Below are 17,178 nucleotides of genomic sequence, written 5' to 3' on the forward strand. Positions count from 1 at the left end.
CCATGGTTTTCTCTCGTTTTCCAGAGAAGCCGGGGCAGACCCTGATCCCAACCGAGGCTTTCGGCTGGACCTGTTGCACAAGTAAGCTCTGCCAGAGGTTTCAGCCTACGGGCCGGTCCGTGTTACCGATGGCTGCACAGGACGGGAGTGTGAGCGGGAGGTTTCCCGGCCAGGAGCGGACACCTGGCTCCCCGGGCTGCAGGATGTGCTGAGGCGGGGAATGGCAATGTTCGGTGGCGGGCTTTTTCTTCACCACCCCGCTCCCTCCTTTCTTACAGCCGCCTTAGAGCGAAGCCCCCGGCGGTCCCCCCAAGGGTGTGCGCGAACAAGCTGAGCCCGGCTGGCGTGTGGGGATAACGGGTCCGAACGTGCCGCCGCACCAAGGCCAGCCGGCGGTTTCGGGGAGTCCGAAGGGCCACCCCTCAAACGCTTCACCTCAGCGCACCGGCTCCTCTCACACACATTCCTCTCCTCAATCTCGCCCTGCCTCGCTCCCTCCCCTGCCGGCGTCCCCCTCCCCCGCTTGTCCCCAGTGTCGCCCCCCTGCCCGTCCCCACTCCGCTCCCCCGCCCTCGCTCCGCGGGGCGCCGCGGCCGCCGATGCGCATGCTCGGGGCGAGGGGGCCCGCGCGAGCGGAGCGGGAGCGGGCGGGGGGCGGCGGTGACCCGGTGAGGAGACACCCCGGCCCCGGCCCGGCTCGCTCCTGCCGCGCCTTCTGCCTCCCCGAGCGCCTTCGGGAGGGCCGCTCTCTGCCGCCGCGGGGGCCGGCGGTGCCCGCGGAGCGGCCGGTGTGCCGCCGCTGAGGCGGAGGGCGGTGCTGTGGGCGGCTGGGGGAGCCCCGCGATTGGCCTCCGCCCGGCGGCTGGCGTGTCAGTCGGGCTCCAGGGGTGGCCCTGGGAGCCGCTCGCCCAGCCCTCTGACGGGATGAAGCCTTTAGGGGGATGCGGAGCTCTTTGCATTTTGATTAAAGCCCCTCATCTCCCCTCAGTCTGAAGGCAGGGCACCGGGGAGGACGGGTCGGAGGGGCCTGTGCAAGGCCGGGCAGAGCGGGAGAGGGGCGAGAGAGAAAACCTTCTCTCCGTTTAGCACGTATGGCTCTATAGGAGAAGTCATCTCTGGGAATATAGTGGAAAGGACGGAGCAGGTATAAACTGAAGGCGCCCGCGTTTAATTCACACTTGTGGGTGCCCAGCATGGAGATGCAGAGATGGTTCACAAGGTGGAAAACGAGAAGGTGGCCCTGGGACTCGGCTGTAACCGTGCTCATCACCTTCGCTTTCCTTCTTCGGGCTGCAGAGGTCAGAGGAGGTAAGAAAGCAAAGGGGAGCCGGGAGTCCAGCCGCCTCTGTCACCTCCTCGGGGAAAAGAGCCCGGGCACGGCTGAGGCCGCGTTCCAGAGGAAACCTGTCAGAGCGGCTCCCGCTGCTGGGGAGGCGAGAGCGCTCCTGCAGCCGGCTCCGGGCGCGGAGACCCGCGGGGAGCCCCCGGCAGCGCGGGCTGGGACGTCTCTCCCAGGTGCCGCGGAGGGACGGCTCTCGGTCAGCCTTAAACTTTGGATGTGTTTTTAATGAGGTAAAGGAGATGTACCGGCAGGGTGGGAAAATGAAAGAAATACTTGTTGCACAGAGAGACTTATCCTCTTTCAGCACTAGACTCTAGTTTTGTGGAGTGTGCGTCCAACTTTGTTTTGTTGAGCTGCTGAAGTTCACCAGATTGTGACTGAAATTGACCGCCTTCTCCTCGGAGGAGCAAGGAAAGGGAAAGTTGGGGGTGGAGGCTCTCTGCTCATTCTTCGTTTTCCTCGCTTTTATTTTTTCTTTTGCAACGGGTTTTAGTGGTCAGAAAGTTTTCTAGGGCGCAAGCGGAGGAGAAAATACACTCGCAGGGGCCCTTTGCCAGCCGCTGCGGAGGGCAGCTCCCGGGGCAGCGGCGCCCCGCAGGTGGTGCGAGCGGTGCCGAGCCCGGAGATGCCCGGGGGGGCTCGGGGGGGCTCAGCCCGAGGATCGCTGGGCTCCCCGCGGGCGGTGTCAGCGCTGGGGCACCGTCCCCAGCCCCCTCCCAACTCTGCAGCCTGCCCGGGCTACCGATGGTCCCTTAGGTGTCCGTGGACCTGGTGGGCAGGGTGCGGCCCGGGGGGGTTGCAGGGGGAACACGAGCCAGGAGCAGCCTCAGCAGAAAGGAATCGCCGCCCCCTCCCCCGCACCGCCCCTCGCCTTCTGCGCACTTCTCCCGTCCGCACCGCTCTCCCCGGGCTCCCCGCTCCAGCCAGCCCAGCTGGGTTTTCTGGGCTGTGCTCGCAGTTCGCTGTGCTGCAGTGCGGAGTCTCCGGTGGCGGGAGAGTTCTCCTCTCCTACCGGGAGTGAAAACGCTGCCTCTTCCTCCTTTCCTTCCTCCCTCCCACCGGAGCCCGCAGGCGCATCTGGAGGCCAGTCTGGCTAGGACTGAAGTTTTTATTTTTCTGTGGGTCTGACATCAATGAAGGGGCTTAACTCTCCGAAATGAAAGGTTTAATTTTTAATGTATTTATGATTTTAACGAGGAATTTCTCGATCTGAATCCAGAATCAACAGGCGTCCTAGAGGGAGCAGGGAAAGGTGATCAGTTTCCATTCAAGCCTTTGTACCTGGGCACAACTTTGACGGTGTCAGATCAATCAGGGCTCCTGCCCCCTGCTGGCCCCTGTTTCTGACAGGGACTGGAGGGGTCAGATTTCATCCCTCTTGCAATTCCACGGACTCGCTGGAGTTACACCAGGGTGAATTAACCTCGCAGTGCTTCAAGAATTCGGCTACTCGTTACCCTGTGGAAACTAAATTTCTCCAAGAAGAATACCGTCCTCAAAGGCATGATCGATTTCTTATGCCACTTTTCACAGTAGAACGAACTAAATTAAGTCGGATTTATGTAGACTATGTTTACATAATGGGTTGGATGGAAATGACAAGTTAAAATCTAAACCCAAACAGCACAGGAAAAATCAACAGAACTTACACTGAAATCTACAGAACTGACACTTACTGGACTGTATTCAGCAACATCAGGCAGACTAATTTGGTTGTGGTAACTTTATCAATATAGCCTTTTAGTTTTGAATAGTCTTCTAGTCTTCTGGATAAAGGACATTTCAGAAATATAGGACTACAGGCTTCTTATTCTTTGTAGAAGCATTCAGAAAAGAACTTAGTTCTTGACCTTTTCTGAGATACAGTGTGCTATTTGCTTAGGAACTACAGGGAGCTGTGTGTTAAGGGCTTGATCTGTTATTGAAGTCAGTCAGAGTTTTTCCATTGACTACAGAGGGACTAGAATTTGACCTAATTTCTCCAACAGTGTACAAGGGACTTATTTCTGAATCATCTGTTACGCATTCTAATCTTACTTAAAGTAGTTAAAAGGTAACATAGGACATAATGATTGCTATTTGAAAATTGGAGAGGGAAAATCCCAAGGAATTAAATAAAATAGCATAAATGGCAGGTAAACAATATGACTAAATAAAAATGCTGGGTAAAATATGAATGCTGGGCAAAATATGAGTTGCTCTGTTAAACTCTTTTAAATCTTCTGCTCTTCAATATTCTTTTCATAAACCATCTCTCTGAAAAGAAAATTACATGGTGTATTCATATAAAGTGTTAATCATGTAGCAGTGACTTTTTAAAGACAACAGAAGCCATTCCTTGTAGACAAACCTCAACAGATTCCTAAAATTCTTGACTTTTTTTTTGAAGTTTCTTTATTTAACAAAAAAAAAAACCCCAAACCATAGAGAAGTATGAGGCGTCTTTCATACTTGCAAGAAATGGTGTGCAAACCAGTGTTTGGGCTCTTGAGTTATTTCTTCTTTACACAGAAAAAGTTACAGAAGTGAGAATCAACTGCATGGGAAAAGCAGTGACTCATATTTGGTCAGCTCAGTGCCCACCAGCTCTTAAGTAGCTCTTTTCAGAAAATGTTTTTGCTTTATGACTTGGCTAAAGTAAACAAAATTCAGTATTTTTAAAGACATCCTTTGATTTCCTTTCCCCTTCCTCACCTTTAATACTAAAGCTGTTGGTAATGTGTTTGGAATGAATAAACTCATTTAGTCAAAGTGGCATGGCTTCAACACTATAAATTTTTGTTAGGGCTTGACATCAATGCACTATTGTGATGCTGATTTAAATTTCATGGGCAAGAAATGAAAAATCAGCCTTTTTATTATTTATAAGCTTTTCCAAGCAAATGGAAATTTAGCTCTTAATCTGTGTGGAAAAAAAAAAAAGATTTAAGAAGCCTTACTGAAAATGAGGCTATGAACCTATATATAGAAAACTATGGACCTTCTGTGTAAGCGATGAGCAGATTTGTTTCTAAAATAAATAGATACTTCTTGCTGTCATCTTAGGAAATATAAAGGTTCCTTGTACTTCCCACACACAGGCTTGGAAAGTAGTGGGAGTTCTAGGTGCAGAAGGAATGCAGAACTGGGCCAATTAGTGATGGCAAAAGGAGAGTTTTCTTAGTGGATGCACACTTAGCACTGCTACTTATTTGTATTTGCTTAGTAAGGAAGATATGGATCTGTTTGCTGAATGAAAATTCTTGAATGTACTCGGCTAGTCCAAACCTGTACAAAATGGTGCTTTAAACTAGAAAAGTATTCATTTCTTCTCAGAACTATTTGTGATGTAAAGTATTTTTGATTTTAACCGATCAAATAATTTTTAAGATTAAAAAAGATTGACTTGTGTGATGATTTGTGTGCGTTTCTCAGATTGCCATTCCCAAAGTTAGCAAAAATGAATAAATCAAAGAGTGATTTCACTAGGTGCAGCTAGTGATCCTAGCTGAAGTTTTTCTGAGTCCCAAGGATCAGCAGGTGAAATGGTCCAATCTTCCCAGAACAGTGCAAGAGACACCTGCATGTCCATGTCTCTTTTGCTATGTAGTTTTGATTTTTTAATTGTTTCTAAGGTAAAATAATTATTTCAACTTCAGCTGCAGACATCAGGCACAAAAAAAAAATGACTGGTATGTGTTGTTAATTCTCTAGAATGTGTGTCTTTGCATTAAATTTAGGAGACCTCATGGATCCAAGAAAGGATTCAGGCTGCAGGAAACTATGACTCTTTCCTACCTCTGCAGGAAAGAAGTTTTTCAACTTCAGTTTGGTGTCCATCTTAACAATTTTAACTGTATATAGGTACACAAATACTCTGTGGGTTTGGCTTGAAAGAATCTCTTCCCTAGTACCTATAATTGAAATGACAATAATAAAAAATCTTTGATATAAAAACTTTCCTGGTGCTATCTTTTGTTCTGATTACTAAAAAAAACCCCATCAAAAACAACCCACCCCCAAAGCTCCTAATTGTTAGTAAAATTGGTGTCTGCTGCTGATATAAAATGTAGGAAAAAAGTTGTCATACTTAGTTTTACAAATGTCATGGCCAAAGTTTCTTGATCTCCCCCAAAGAGAACCCTTAATTCTGACAGAGTTGCAGCTTACTAAAGGAGCCATGACATAACTGCTGAGGTTATACCTAAAACACACTGGAGCAATTATGTCTTTCCCGGATTTGTTTTGTACAGTGGTGAACAGTAGGGTTTCCATCTGCCAGCAAGATTAAGAAGTTGCTTTTCTTTTCTCTGTAGAGCGTTCTGCTTCTTTTCAGAAGAAATCTTCCTAGCATTGGTTAATTTATCATTGTTCTGAGTATTTGTTGATAATAGGGGAGAATAAATTAAGCAGAGCTTGGAAGAAATCTTTAATGTTCTAAGAATGTGAAGTCTCATGCAGTGATAGAGATTTCCCCTCTGGATGGACACAATAGAGAACAGTGGCTTAAAAGGAATTAGGTTAACACACATGCCTGTTGCAAGGGCTTATAACTGTTCTACTCGGTATTAAATACCAAGTTTACAGACTGTAAATGTAAGGATTAATTGTTGACCTGGTTATTACAATAGTAGTAGATTCTGGCAGAACTTAAATTCCTTTTAGCACATTAGCACACATAAGGGACTGTAAAAACCTTTGTGAATTTCAGGTCTGGGACTTCACTGCAAGTCCAAGTGTTAATGTACACAGTGTGTGAAATAGAAGGTATTTGGCAGAGCTCATATTATAGAACCAGAGTGTTTGCTGCAAACCAAATTGAAAGATGTATTATAAAAGATGAATAAAAAACCAGCTGAGATCCTGATCCTGCTATAAATAATGTCACTGGCAGCTAAGCTTTCTCCATGATAGAAATTAACGTAGTAGTGAATCAAATTATGGTCACATTTTTAAAGTAGACTAAGTGCTACCTACTCTGTCCCTTACCTGTGTACCTTACCTTACTCAAATTATCACACTAATCTGATAATTACCAAACATTCACAGTTTATAGATAGTTCAAGACTTTACAACCTTGGTGTCTGCTTAAGAGGAATTCCTGCTAATATTGGTAGGATACAGAATTGAATCTGATTTCCTTGCATTGCTCTCACAAGAGAGATGATACCTTTGACATCAGGGAAAATATGATGAAAGACTTTAGTTACACAAGTTGTTTCTCTATCAAATTAAATAGGATTATGTTAAATGGCACAATTTGTAAGTCTTGTCCTTGGCTGTATTGTATGCTTAAAGCTGAAAAATGTTCAAATGTTCCATATTTGAAAACTCCCATTAATTGGAAGATATTTTTGAACACTTATTTGAATTATTTCTCAAAAAATACCTTGATGACAAAACTTTTAAGTGGACTCAGTTTCTTTCATGTTTAATTGCTGAGGGAACGCCTTGTGTCTTCCTGTAGCACAGACCATTTTTAGACTGTCTCTCTTTTTTATATGGTAATAGAAACAGGATACTCAAGAATGTAATACTTGTTTTGCTGATGTTCACAGCTGAAACTACTGTGTCTGCAGTCTGTGCAAAAAGAACTTTTTGAATATTCAGCAGCGGCCTCAATACAGTTGGACACTTTGAATGCAGTCCTAAAAGATTTGTGGTGCAAAATAAGAAAAAGTCCATAGAAGCATGGGACAGATGTTAAAGTAGTATAAAATAATGGGTCAATACAGGTCTGCACAGATTATGGACAAGCCAAATCTTCTGGGAGCAGCAAGTGAAACCTTTTATGAAATCACCATCAGGTTACTAGTGCTTGCTGGCAGTCAATGCTGCTAAACAAGTCATAAAAGCACAATCTATCCAGTCTCAAGAGAGTTCTGAACAGCACAAAAGTCATATTTTGTAGTGACTTACATTATGATAAAAAGCCTCAAAATCTAGGTTCCTCTTCAGAATTATGCAATGTAATGAAAACTTAAAATATTTTTTTCTGAATATGTCCAGTAAATAAATCAGCCTACAAGCTAATTTTGCTAAAGATTTGAATGTGAAGTTGTACCTAAACAAATTTTCCACTGGTTTCAGTATAGGATGTAAGTGGTGGGGGATTTCGTTTTTTCGGGTTTTGGTTTGTACTGTATGCATATTGTAGGTTGGTCTGTAAAGTTCATAGTTGGTGAGTATCAAAATTGCCTCCTGTACATGCCTAGACTGTCTGTATAGCCTTTGAAATACTAAAATGTATTTAATAGACTTTTCAGCATAGGAAGTCAATGAAAAAATTCCGAATAACTGGTGTGGAAACAGAAGTAGCCATTTCTGAGCAGTTTCACAGAAGCCTTTGTGGGTGAAATAGTCAGTCCTAGGCTATTTAAAGCATTCCTGTATGCATCTGGATAATCTCTAGTTCTTGTAAGCATTAAATATGAAAGCACTGCAATAACACCTATTTCTAAAACTGTCACCAGTCAAGATTCCAATTACATAATTAATCTAGGAAATTCATCTAGGAAAATTCTTAACAGGTAAAACAACCTTAAAGTATGTACCTAGAAGTACATATATTCAACATATATTCAGTTAATCTCATAGATTTACATTCAGATTCCTAGGAAAGAAAACCCACTTAATTTTCAGGAGCACTGTGTAATTAGGCAACTCAATTGGTTCCTTTTTTGTACCTTGAAGATGCTCTGTAAGTCACTTTTGCAGCCCATAAAACTGAGAGTTGGTTTTATCCAGCTGTATAAAGTCTATCTATGAAAAGTGTTGGAACCTTCCCAAAGGACACTGCAGAACCAATGCTTTGATGCTGGTTCCCAGAGCAGTTCTGTTACAGGGCTGGGCTCTCAGCAGAGGTGGGAGGCTGGCAGTTCTCAGAGTGCCAAGCCCAAAAGCCTGTGAGAAGGGCAGCTCTGCCCAGAGCTGGCCTGTAGGAAATGGTGAGGACAGAAGAGTGCCTGATCCTTTCCTGGTGCTTAGACACCTATGGCTGAACTGCAGAGACTAGACCCTGCAGTGGGAAGGAATAGAGTCCTTTGTAGGAACTGCAAAGCTCAGTGAAGCTGTTGGGCTTAATGTGCTTTTCAGTTCCTGCTTTTGGATGTTCTGTATGAATACCTAACAGATGAAAAACACATTAAAATAATAAGTGTAGATAATCATATGTATTTCTGTTTTTAAAGGATATCCAGCATAATAACTGCTCACAATAAGTAAAAGCGTCCAAGAGTAAAAATAAGAACAGAAATATTCTTACCACATTAAAAATGATATAGTTTTCTGGTAATTGATGGGTCTTGTTTTGTATCCTAAAAGTCAGATTGTAATGCTACTGTTAAAAAAGAGGTGAAGACCTCTGACATTCATTAGGTCTTGGACCATTTAATGAGTGTCAGTTAGAAACTTCCATCATAGAAGTGTTTATCTTTACTCACCTATAGAATACATGGAATGTCCTTAAAATGAGCTCTTAGAGTTGTAAAGATTCAAAGTTTCAAGAAAAGTAAATAAACTAAACAACAATAGGTTATTATGCCTTTAATAGGCAGGATGGTTTCAAAACCTCTGGTGCAGTCAGTACCTTCTACTTAGGTCCTTAAATATATACCTAGAAATCCAACTAGAGTTGGCCTCTTTTGAAAATCTTGCCCACAAATATAAGGAGTCCCTTCATTAGTACTCACCAAATACACACATTTTAGCCTACCAGGCTATCACAGCTTGTAGATTTTAAATGATCTGTTACAGTGACATAAAACTGGACTAAACTTTGAGAAAACACTCCATTTAGAGCTGAAGATTAACGTTTCAAGGCTCTTTAAGTTTTAGTTTTTGCAGTGGTTCCATTGGAAAAGATTACTGGCAGAATGAAGCCTATTTCCATGGAAAAATAAGAAGTAAAATAATAGTAACTTAGAAACATTAGTCTTCCTAAATTTCTCATATAATTCTTTGTACTGGGGAAATTTAAGCTCTTTTCTACTCCAGGGTTGTATCTCCCTTATTAGGAGTTATTGATTGTAACTCTTAAAGGCTCTTTGTGGAGTGAGCACTGGTAAATTGTCATTTTCATGTCAATTAAAAAAAAAATCATTACTGAAGAATTATGGGAACTCAAGAAGTTATCTGTTTATTATATCAGAAAAACATATAATACTGTTTAAAAGTACTTTTTACTGTATCAAAAAGAAGGAAAGGCAAAGTTATTTTAATTATTAACAGTATAGCAAACACAGAGTTTGCACCCTCAGTTTGCTAAGGTATATCTGTACAGTAAAGAATACTGCCTCTTTTTTTTCCCCTTTGGGTTTTGCTATTGTTTGCATTCAAAGTATGTCCCCCAGCAGGCAGTCTGGAAGCATCTAGTAAATTATGTAAGTAAACACATCTTTTAAGTAGGGAAGGATCATTGTGCCTGTGCTTTCTCATAAAATTAAGAGACTAACAACCAGGAGTTAACAGACCAAAATCTAAATATAATAGGATTTCAACTTCTTTGCTTTATTAGGTAATTGGACAGAAATAAACATATTTTAGTCTAAATGAGTCATCCCCTGAACAATTTCTGATGGGAATGAATTTTGTAGCCAGACATTGCCACCACAGTCACTTTCCTGTCAGTCCTGGAGGGTTCCACTCTGAGGCATGATGGTGAAGTCCTTCCCTCTGAGAATGCAAATGATGGTTTCCTGTATTCAGTATGATTTTACCCTATCTTCAGTAAATGAACTGTCTGGTCCTTAGGCACCAGCACCTCCATCTGTAAGTGCTTTGCTGTGTAGTTTATAGCAAGAGAAAAGATGTCAACCTTGGTACACCCTGTCTGTAAAGGTTTGGGGCTCCATTCCCACTGCAGCTTGTTTGCAGCATGTTCCATGTTAAATTGAAGAAAATTTAAGGTGTTGGACCTTTAGACAGGCCCATTCTGACTTCCATGGTCATCTTTTAAGGAATAATAAAAGTCATTCAAAAGTTCTCTATTCAGTGAATAATAGATTTTCAGTCTATATGTGTTCAAAGTCTACTGAGGACCACTGCATAAAACTGGGATAAGATCACTTAAATGTTTGACCTCTTCAGATCTGAGTAAGACATGAAATACCATGTGAGATCCACACCAGTGTGGAATTGCAGTCACTCATGGAATTGGCACACAAACTGCTTCTTAATACAGCTGTACGTAGGTTAGAAACCTGGCTCTATTTTCAGTGTGGGTTAATGGCCTAACATTTACAAACCTCACACTGACAGTAATGTCACTGACTAAATTGATCTGAGTAAAACTTTCCAAAAAGCATGTTGTAGATCAAAACATTTTCAATATTGAAAAAATCACTAAAATAAAGATAATTAACCTTTAAAAGTTACTGTAGCTAGAACAATAATATGTATATATTTTACTCTTTTATTCAGAATGATTGCAACTGGTATAATTCCAAAGATGATTTTGCTGCCATTAGATGCACTGTTGATTCATCTTTTTTTGGGTTCTGTGCAGTTTACCTTTGCAGGGCCAGACAGACTTTGTCACAGTACAGAAATTCAATGGTGGTGGCTGAAGGAAAAATAAGGAATTTTCTTGCCTTTTACTACAGTCCTAGGTTCACAATGATCTCAGTTACAGATAGGATACATATTTTATAAACTAAAAAGATATTATTAAGTACCATTCATTTAATTACTGTCTACATTTCAATAAATCCAAATGTAATGAACCAGACATGAACATTCCAATGTAAATTTTCTTGCATATGTTACTTGTCCCTTTCTTGTAATATCTATTCTTTTACCTAAGGTTAACGATGTGTGATCAACTACAAGTGTTCCCATAGGGAGATGTGGAATTGCTAAGCATTTTTACTGAAAACTGGGGTCATCCTAAGGGGAGGAGGCTTCATGTCCCACAGTGAATAAGTCATGAGCACATGCTGTGTGTCCAAAAGACTTCAATTTCTGCCCTCCTTTACAGTTCTCAGTCCCTCCTTTCTCTGCTGTCCTAACTTGTATTGTTATGGTACTTGGGAACCTCCTCCATGGACAGTTCCTACCAAGAGAAAGGCAGAGCCATGTTGTGTTACAGATTCCAGCTCAAATGTCAGGAAGTCTCAAGTGAAGGAAGCAAGTCCTCTGAACTAAAATAATTATGTTGTTATATTTGTGACGTTAGGGCATGTCAGAAATGAATCTGCTGTTTTCACCAGATGCTGCTTAACTCCAGATGATACCACACTGAGCAATGGTAGTAATTGTTAGATGTAATGCAATATAAAGGCAGCAGAATTTGATCCATATGTGTTGTATCACTATTATTACGAATGATATATCACAGATTCTGTTTCAGTTTAGATATTGTGGAGTGAATGAAAGCTATGATATTTTCAACTGTGATTATATGATAATAATGTAGTCTAGATTTCTACAGACTTTCCAAATCTCTAATGGCCTTCTATGTTTACAATACAGGGTTATGAATTAATAGAATAGAAAGAATTTTCATGGCCTATAAAACAAATATATCGTTGTCTGTTGATGAAATGTAGGCTTGGAAATGCTAACCAAAACTGGAAGTAAATTTTGACATGCATTTTCTTTCTCTCCAAGTAAACAGAAAACACATGAAGCTCCCCTCATATATTTGATGTTCAATACTCTCTCCTGATCTGGCAACAAAGAAGTGTGATCTAACATCCAGTTTACAACTACTAAGCTTCAGTCAATCCTTTTAATTTCCAGCAGAGATATTTCTTTTCATAAGTAAAAAGAGATTTTTTTTTCATAACTTTCCTAATGTAAGAAAACTAAAGGGAAAGGAAGAGTAAATATGGCTTTGGAGTTACATTTAATGAAATGCTCTGGATCAAATGTTCTGATCCATACCACTGTAAATATGGAAAGCTCAGTGAGTGAATGGACCTACTTCAGTCATGCCACAGTAATGAAGACCAGGATTTGACTCTACAGTTTTAAAGTTACAAGTCATTTTGGGTCTTGAGGTGTGACACCACTAATTTTTCTTTGTGTATTTTATCTTCTTTACATTTGAAAATACAGGAACTTATGATGGAGTTAAAAAATTAATTGTTTGGTATCTTGAAAAATACTGGAACACTCAGGTTCCCATCTCACACAATTCTGATTTTTAAAAAGGGATTTTTGAAGAATTCACCTTTGCCATTCCAGAAATCCTGGTATTTTTAAGCATTTCTGCTTTGGCTGCTGCTGTACAGTCTTTTCAGTGGCAGTGAGAGCTGTCTCTCTGAACTCTCCTGAACCAAGGACATAATGCCACTAAGCTTTGCACTATAGTCATTAGTAAGAAGAGTAATCCTCTGCAGAAGTAGCAGAGTAGAAATTTGCATTTTGATTGCAGACTGCAGGCTTGCCCTGATGAACACAGGCTTCTTTTCACAGGTGGTCTTGTGGCATCATCTGGCTTGTTTACACCTCTTGAAAGAGGTGGCCTTCAAGCAGCAGTGCAACATGGCCTTAAACACCTATGTAAGGGACCTGCTTTCTGGGTCTGGATCTTGTGTTTTGTCAAATTTGCCCTGGCAAACAGAGAAGAGTTTTCTAAGCTGATGTCCAAGTTTCAGAAGGAGAATTAACTCCATCCCAAGAACTGGTGAACAGAGCTGTTTGCATGATTCTTATTTATTTCCTTGCCTTCTGAATTATTGACACCACAATGGAAGGATACAGAAGCTTAAGATTATATATCATTAATCTGCATTTGTCTTTACTTTTTGAGAAAACTATTGGAGAAAGGTAAAATCATACAGGCAAGCTGTTTTATGCACCATAAGTAAGGTCTCATGAAAGATTCTTGACCTGTCAATATATGGGTTATATTAATGTTACCCCATATAAATACAAGCTGAGATCTTAGTTTGTGGACCACACAACATTTCTAGTAATTATTTTAAACTGACTAGTCCTGCTATTTTATGTTTTGTGAATCACAGTTTGTGGAAATAAAGAAATAGTCAACTGTGGACTATTAGCAGAATGTTTGTTCTTATTATTTGGAATTTGTGGTTTGAAGATTGTCCTATTATTATTCTGTTTCTTGTCTGGAAGTTTTTTAGCAGGGAGTAATGAATAATCTTTTTGTGGGTGAATAGTCTCCCAGGCAGCCAGGCAAAAAAAACCATTATTCTAAAAAATAATGAAGAATCTGGTACAAATTATAGAAAAGAGCAAAGGCTAAAGGAATGTAGCAGTGGTTGACTTACACAGGGAATTGAAATTTGTATTAATATTTCTGGTGACTGGTTCTACATTACCGGTTCAAATTAATATAGGTACATCATAGATAGCTGTTGGTTACTAGAAAAAAATGTGTGGCTGTTCCTTCAGAATATTCCTTCAGTATGTGTAACAATTCCTTCAGAACTGTTTGGAACATCTATAAAAATACATTATATCCATTAAAACTATTTTTTCAGTACTCAATAGAGAAGTTAGACTAATACCACAGTGTTTTCATACTATTGAAACTTTTCTTTTGAGACTGTTTAAACATAATTTCTTGAATTTTCCATTTTTCCATTTTTTTGTATGTGGATTTTAGGTAAATTCAGTTGTGTATGATAACATTCATTCCCAATGTGTTAGCTTGCAACTAGCATTGGGTATTTGGTTTATGTTTAATAACACATGATGATCCAATGAGGAAAGGAAATGAAAAATTGCAAGATGTGAAGAAAAAATTTTAAAGTTCACAAGCATTTTCTTGTGAATATATTTTAGAAAAGAAGAAGTTATGTGCATTCTAGGCTGACTGAGAAAACAAAGATTGGTTTAACCACAGAGTTGAGTTTTTGATATTTGGCACTGTCAGGAGATGAATAGGATGAACTACTTAAACTTAATTTTGTTCACATCTGTGGAAATACTTGTTTAAATAGTTGAATATTCACAGGCAGTGAATTTTGAACATTAAGTTGATTTTTTGTTGACACGTAAAATGAATAACAGACAATAACTCAGCTATAGTTAATGCCACTGTGTAGTTCAAAGATGTGAAGTCAGATTTACCAAGCTCATTCCTCAGCTTTAACATTGAAAATCATTTAAAACTTTGTCTTCCCAAATTAAGTGGTTATGACTTTGCCAAGATAAAAACTGTGGAATAGTCCAAGTGACAAAAAAGTCTACCCACTTTTTTTTCCACTCAAAAAAAATGCATTAAAAAAGACATTATTTGTAGGGAACATGAGAATAAGCACCTTAATTTTTCCTAGGAGAAAAGGCATGCAGTATGCTAACTGTTTTCTCTCACTGCCTCTCTTGAAGTGCTTGTGCATTCAATACTTTGTCCTTTTGCCATGGAGAACTTTTATATACTAAGGCCTTTTGTTGGCTTTACATATGTAACAGGCTTTTTTCTTTGTTTTAACTTGCATCAATATCAGTGCAATAACAGCTCTGGATCTCAATTTTAGATTGTTAGACACTGAGCACAGATGAAATCTTATTGTATTTGGTCTCTAAAGTATAAATTTACATTTTAACTTGGAAATAATGAAAGACTTCAATTCTGCCCATTTAGTCCTTGCAGGCACAGCAGGTACATTTTTCTTTCTCTAACTTGCATGTGAAATTAGTTTAGCTGCTTCCTTATTCCTTTATATCTGAGAAAGCAGTTATGTGTAATCAGAATATATTTTAATCTTAGCAACAGATGATTTTGTGGCAGCAGATTATTAGCAGCTGAATGCTTCTGAAAGTTTTGTGCAAACTTTGAAGATCAGTTCCACTTCTCAGAAGTCACTCATTAAAAGCATGTATTAGAAGTTTCAACCAGCAAGATTCTCAGCATTTGGAATTGGTGATTTTCAGTGTGTAGTCAAGTAGTTTGAAAATCTGATAATAAAAAGCACATTGGATGGGATGAACTCTTACATATTTAGAAATGAATAATCCTAGGAGTAATGTGCAATAAGTCAAAGTAGGATGCAGCTACTGCTCTGATTAGATATATGCTTTTGCAAAGAAATTAAAAGCTTTTTTGGAGGCTAGGTGCCATAGATATGCAAGATAAATAATTCTTCCTGTTTTTCTTTTCTTTTTTTTTTTTAACTTTGTCAGCTGAACCCGTTGATGTGCTAAAAGCATTAGAATTTCACAATTCTCCAGAAGGAGTAACAAGAACAGCAGGATTTTGCACAAACAGAAGGAATTCAAAAGGATCGGATGTTGCTTACAGGGTTTCAAAAACTGCACAGCTGAGTGCCCCAACAAAGCAGCTGTACCCAGGTAAGATTGGCAGAAGGCTGTTACTTTTGTACATTACCTTGCTGCTTATGTTTTTATGTTCTCTAAAGCATAGCATGTAGTCCAACACCAGTAGCACAAAACACTTCTCTTGGCCCCAGAGCTGGGCCTGCATATGAATGGTAGGATGGACTCCATCCACCAAATAATTCAGGCTTTATTGGCTTCAGCTCTTCATCAAATTCTGTCACTGCTGGAATTGACTTGTAAGTCATATTACCTGTTCTTTCATGATGCTATCTGATGGAAACCTTATTTGATGGCTTTGGCAAGTCTCTGCCTGTTTCAGTAGTGCATTTAAGAGCAGTTGTGCCTCCTGCAGTAATGCTGCAGTGGGAGAAATGAGTTGTGGTTGGCCATTGCAAAATCATTCCCAGAAGTAACATCTGGTAAGAATTACCTCAGAATATCTGGGTATTTGGGGGACTAAACAAGGCTAGTTGTGGATAGCTGTGATTCCATCTTCTCTCAAATTTCTCTGAAATGAAATAGTCAAATTTTGGGAAAGATTCTTTGGATGTTTTTATTCCATTATTTCGCTATCACTTGTCACTTGACTCAAACTGTTGAGGAAAGTGATAGTAAGAATATTAAACCCAAAATCTTTGAAGATTTAAATTTTCTGTTTTGACACATCATGTAGAGCTAGAACAAGTCATACAGAATACATAGAGATTAGAAGTGGCAAAGAAAAATACTTTCTTTTTTCTGTCCTTTAGAGTAGCAATCATATAGATATCACTCAGATCCAGAAAAGGGTCAGGCATGCTTTATTTTGTAGTAATAATGTGTTCCCAGAGCAACATGAGAAACAGCTATAACCAGTTCAAGAGTAACTTACAAGTTCCCTTAACTCATCATTTATTTGTTGATGGAAGAAGATCAAAGCAAGATTCACTACAGATATATATATAGATATAGATATATATATATATATATGTTATTTTTCATTCACTTCCTAGGGTTTTAATATATCCTCTCAACTAAGTTGAATGGAAAATTTCCTGCTATCCTTTACAGGAATAAAAAAACAAAACAATCTTTTTGGAGGTGGTTCTTTTAATTTATTCCTTTTCAATCTTGTGGTACAGGCATCCTCTCTCCTCACCACAAGACATCTTCATTGTTCAGATTATTCTTAAATAAATTTGAGTGATTGTGTCTCTTTTACTTAGTGCTGTGTAGCAGTTGAAAGACTATAGATATCCAAGAGAAGATCAAGCTGTGAGATATAATTTCAGCTAAACAGTACACATTTTAATCTGTCCTATCATTGATTTCATCTAACTCTTGTAACTCATCAGGATCTACTATATCCATTAATTTCTCCATCTTTAAAAAAATTAAATTTATTTTTATTTACCAACTTCCCAACTTAATTTCACTGCCTAGTACCAGAAAGTATTCTTTTCTATGGTACAGATGCTTGTTATGTTGAGTGAAATTGTAGTCCACACTTTTAAATTAGAAGGTTGCTAAACAGAAGATGGATTAAAAAAGCAGTGAATGTGAAACTACCATGGTTCTTTCATACTCTGTGTTATTACAGGATTTCACAATAGATTTAGAGCTAC

At 39.8% G+C, this 17,178-nt stretch overlaps 1 protein-coding gene across 8 annotated transcripts in view; it reads left to right on the forward strand.

Annotated features, from left to right (window-relative positions):
* The first annotated feature begins 867 nt into the window (after positions 1–867).
* Positions 868–17,178, forward strand: part of COL11A1 (collagen type XI alpha 1 chain) — a 125,857-nt gene continuing 109,546 nt past the window's right edge. For 6 of the 8 annotated variants that reach the window (XM_071436116.1, XM_071436119.1, XM_071436117.1 and 3 more), the window contains exons 1-2: positions 869–1,308; positions 15,419–15,586. In XM_071436116.1, the coding sequence (XP_071292217.1) occupies positions 1,194–1,308; positions 15,419–15,586 (283 nt within the window). In that variant the 5' untranslated portion in view covers positions 869–1,193. Of the gene's footprint in view, positions 1,309–15,418; positions 15,587–17,178 lie in introns of all 8 variants that reach the window. The other 2 variants (XM_071436122.1, XM_071436124.1) reach the window with 1 other exon arrangement.

The sequence above is a fragment of the Agelaius tricolor genome, unplaced genomic scaffold (genome assembly GCF_023055355.1).
Source record: "Agelaius tricolor isolate 1412-34295 unplaced genomic scaffold, bAgeTri1.0.p SCAF_11, whole genome shotgun sequence".
Lineage (NCBI taxonomy): Eukaryota > Metazoa > Chordata > Aves > Passeriformes > Icteridae > Agelaius > Agelaius tricolor.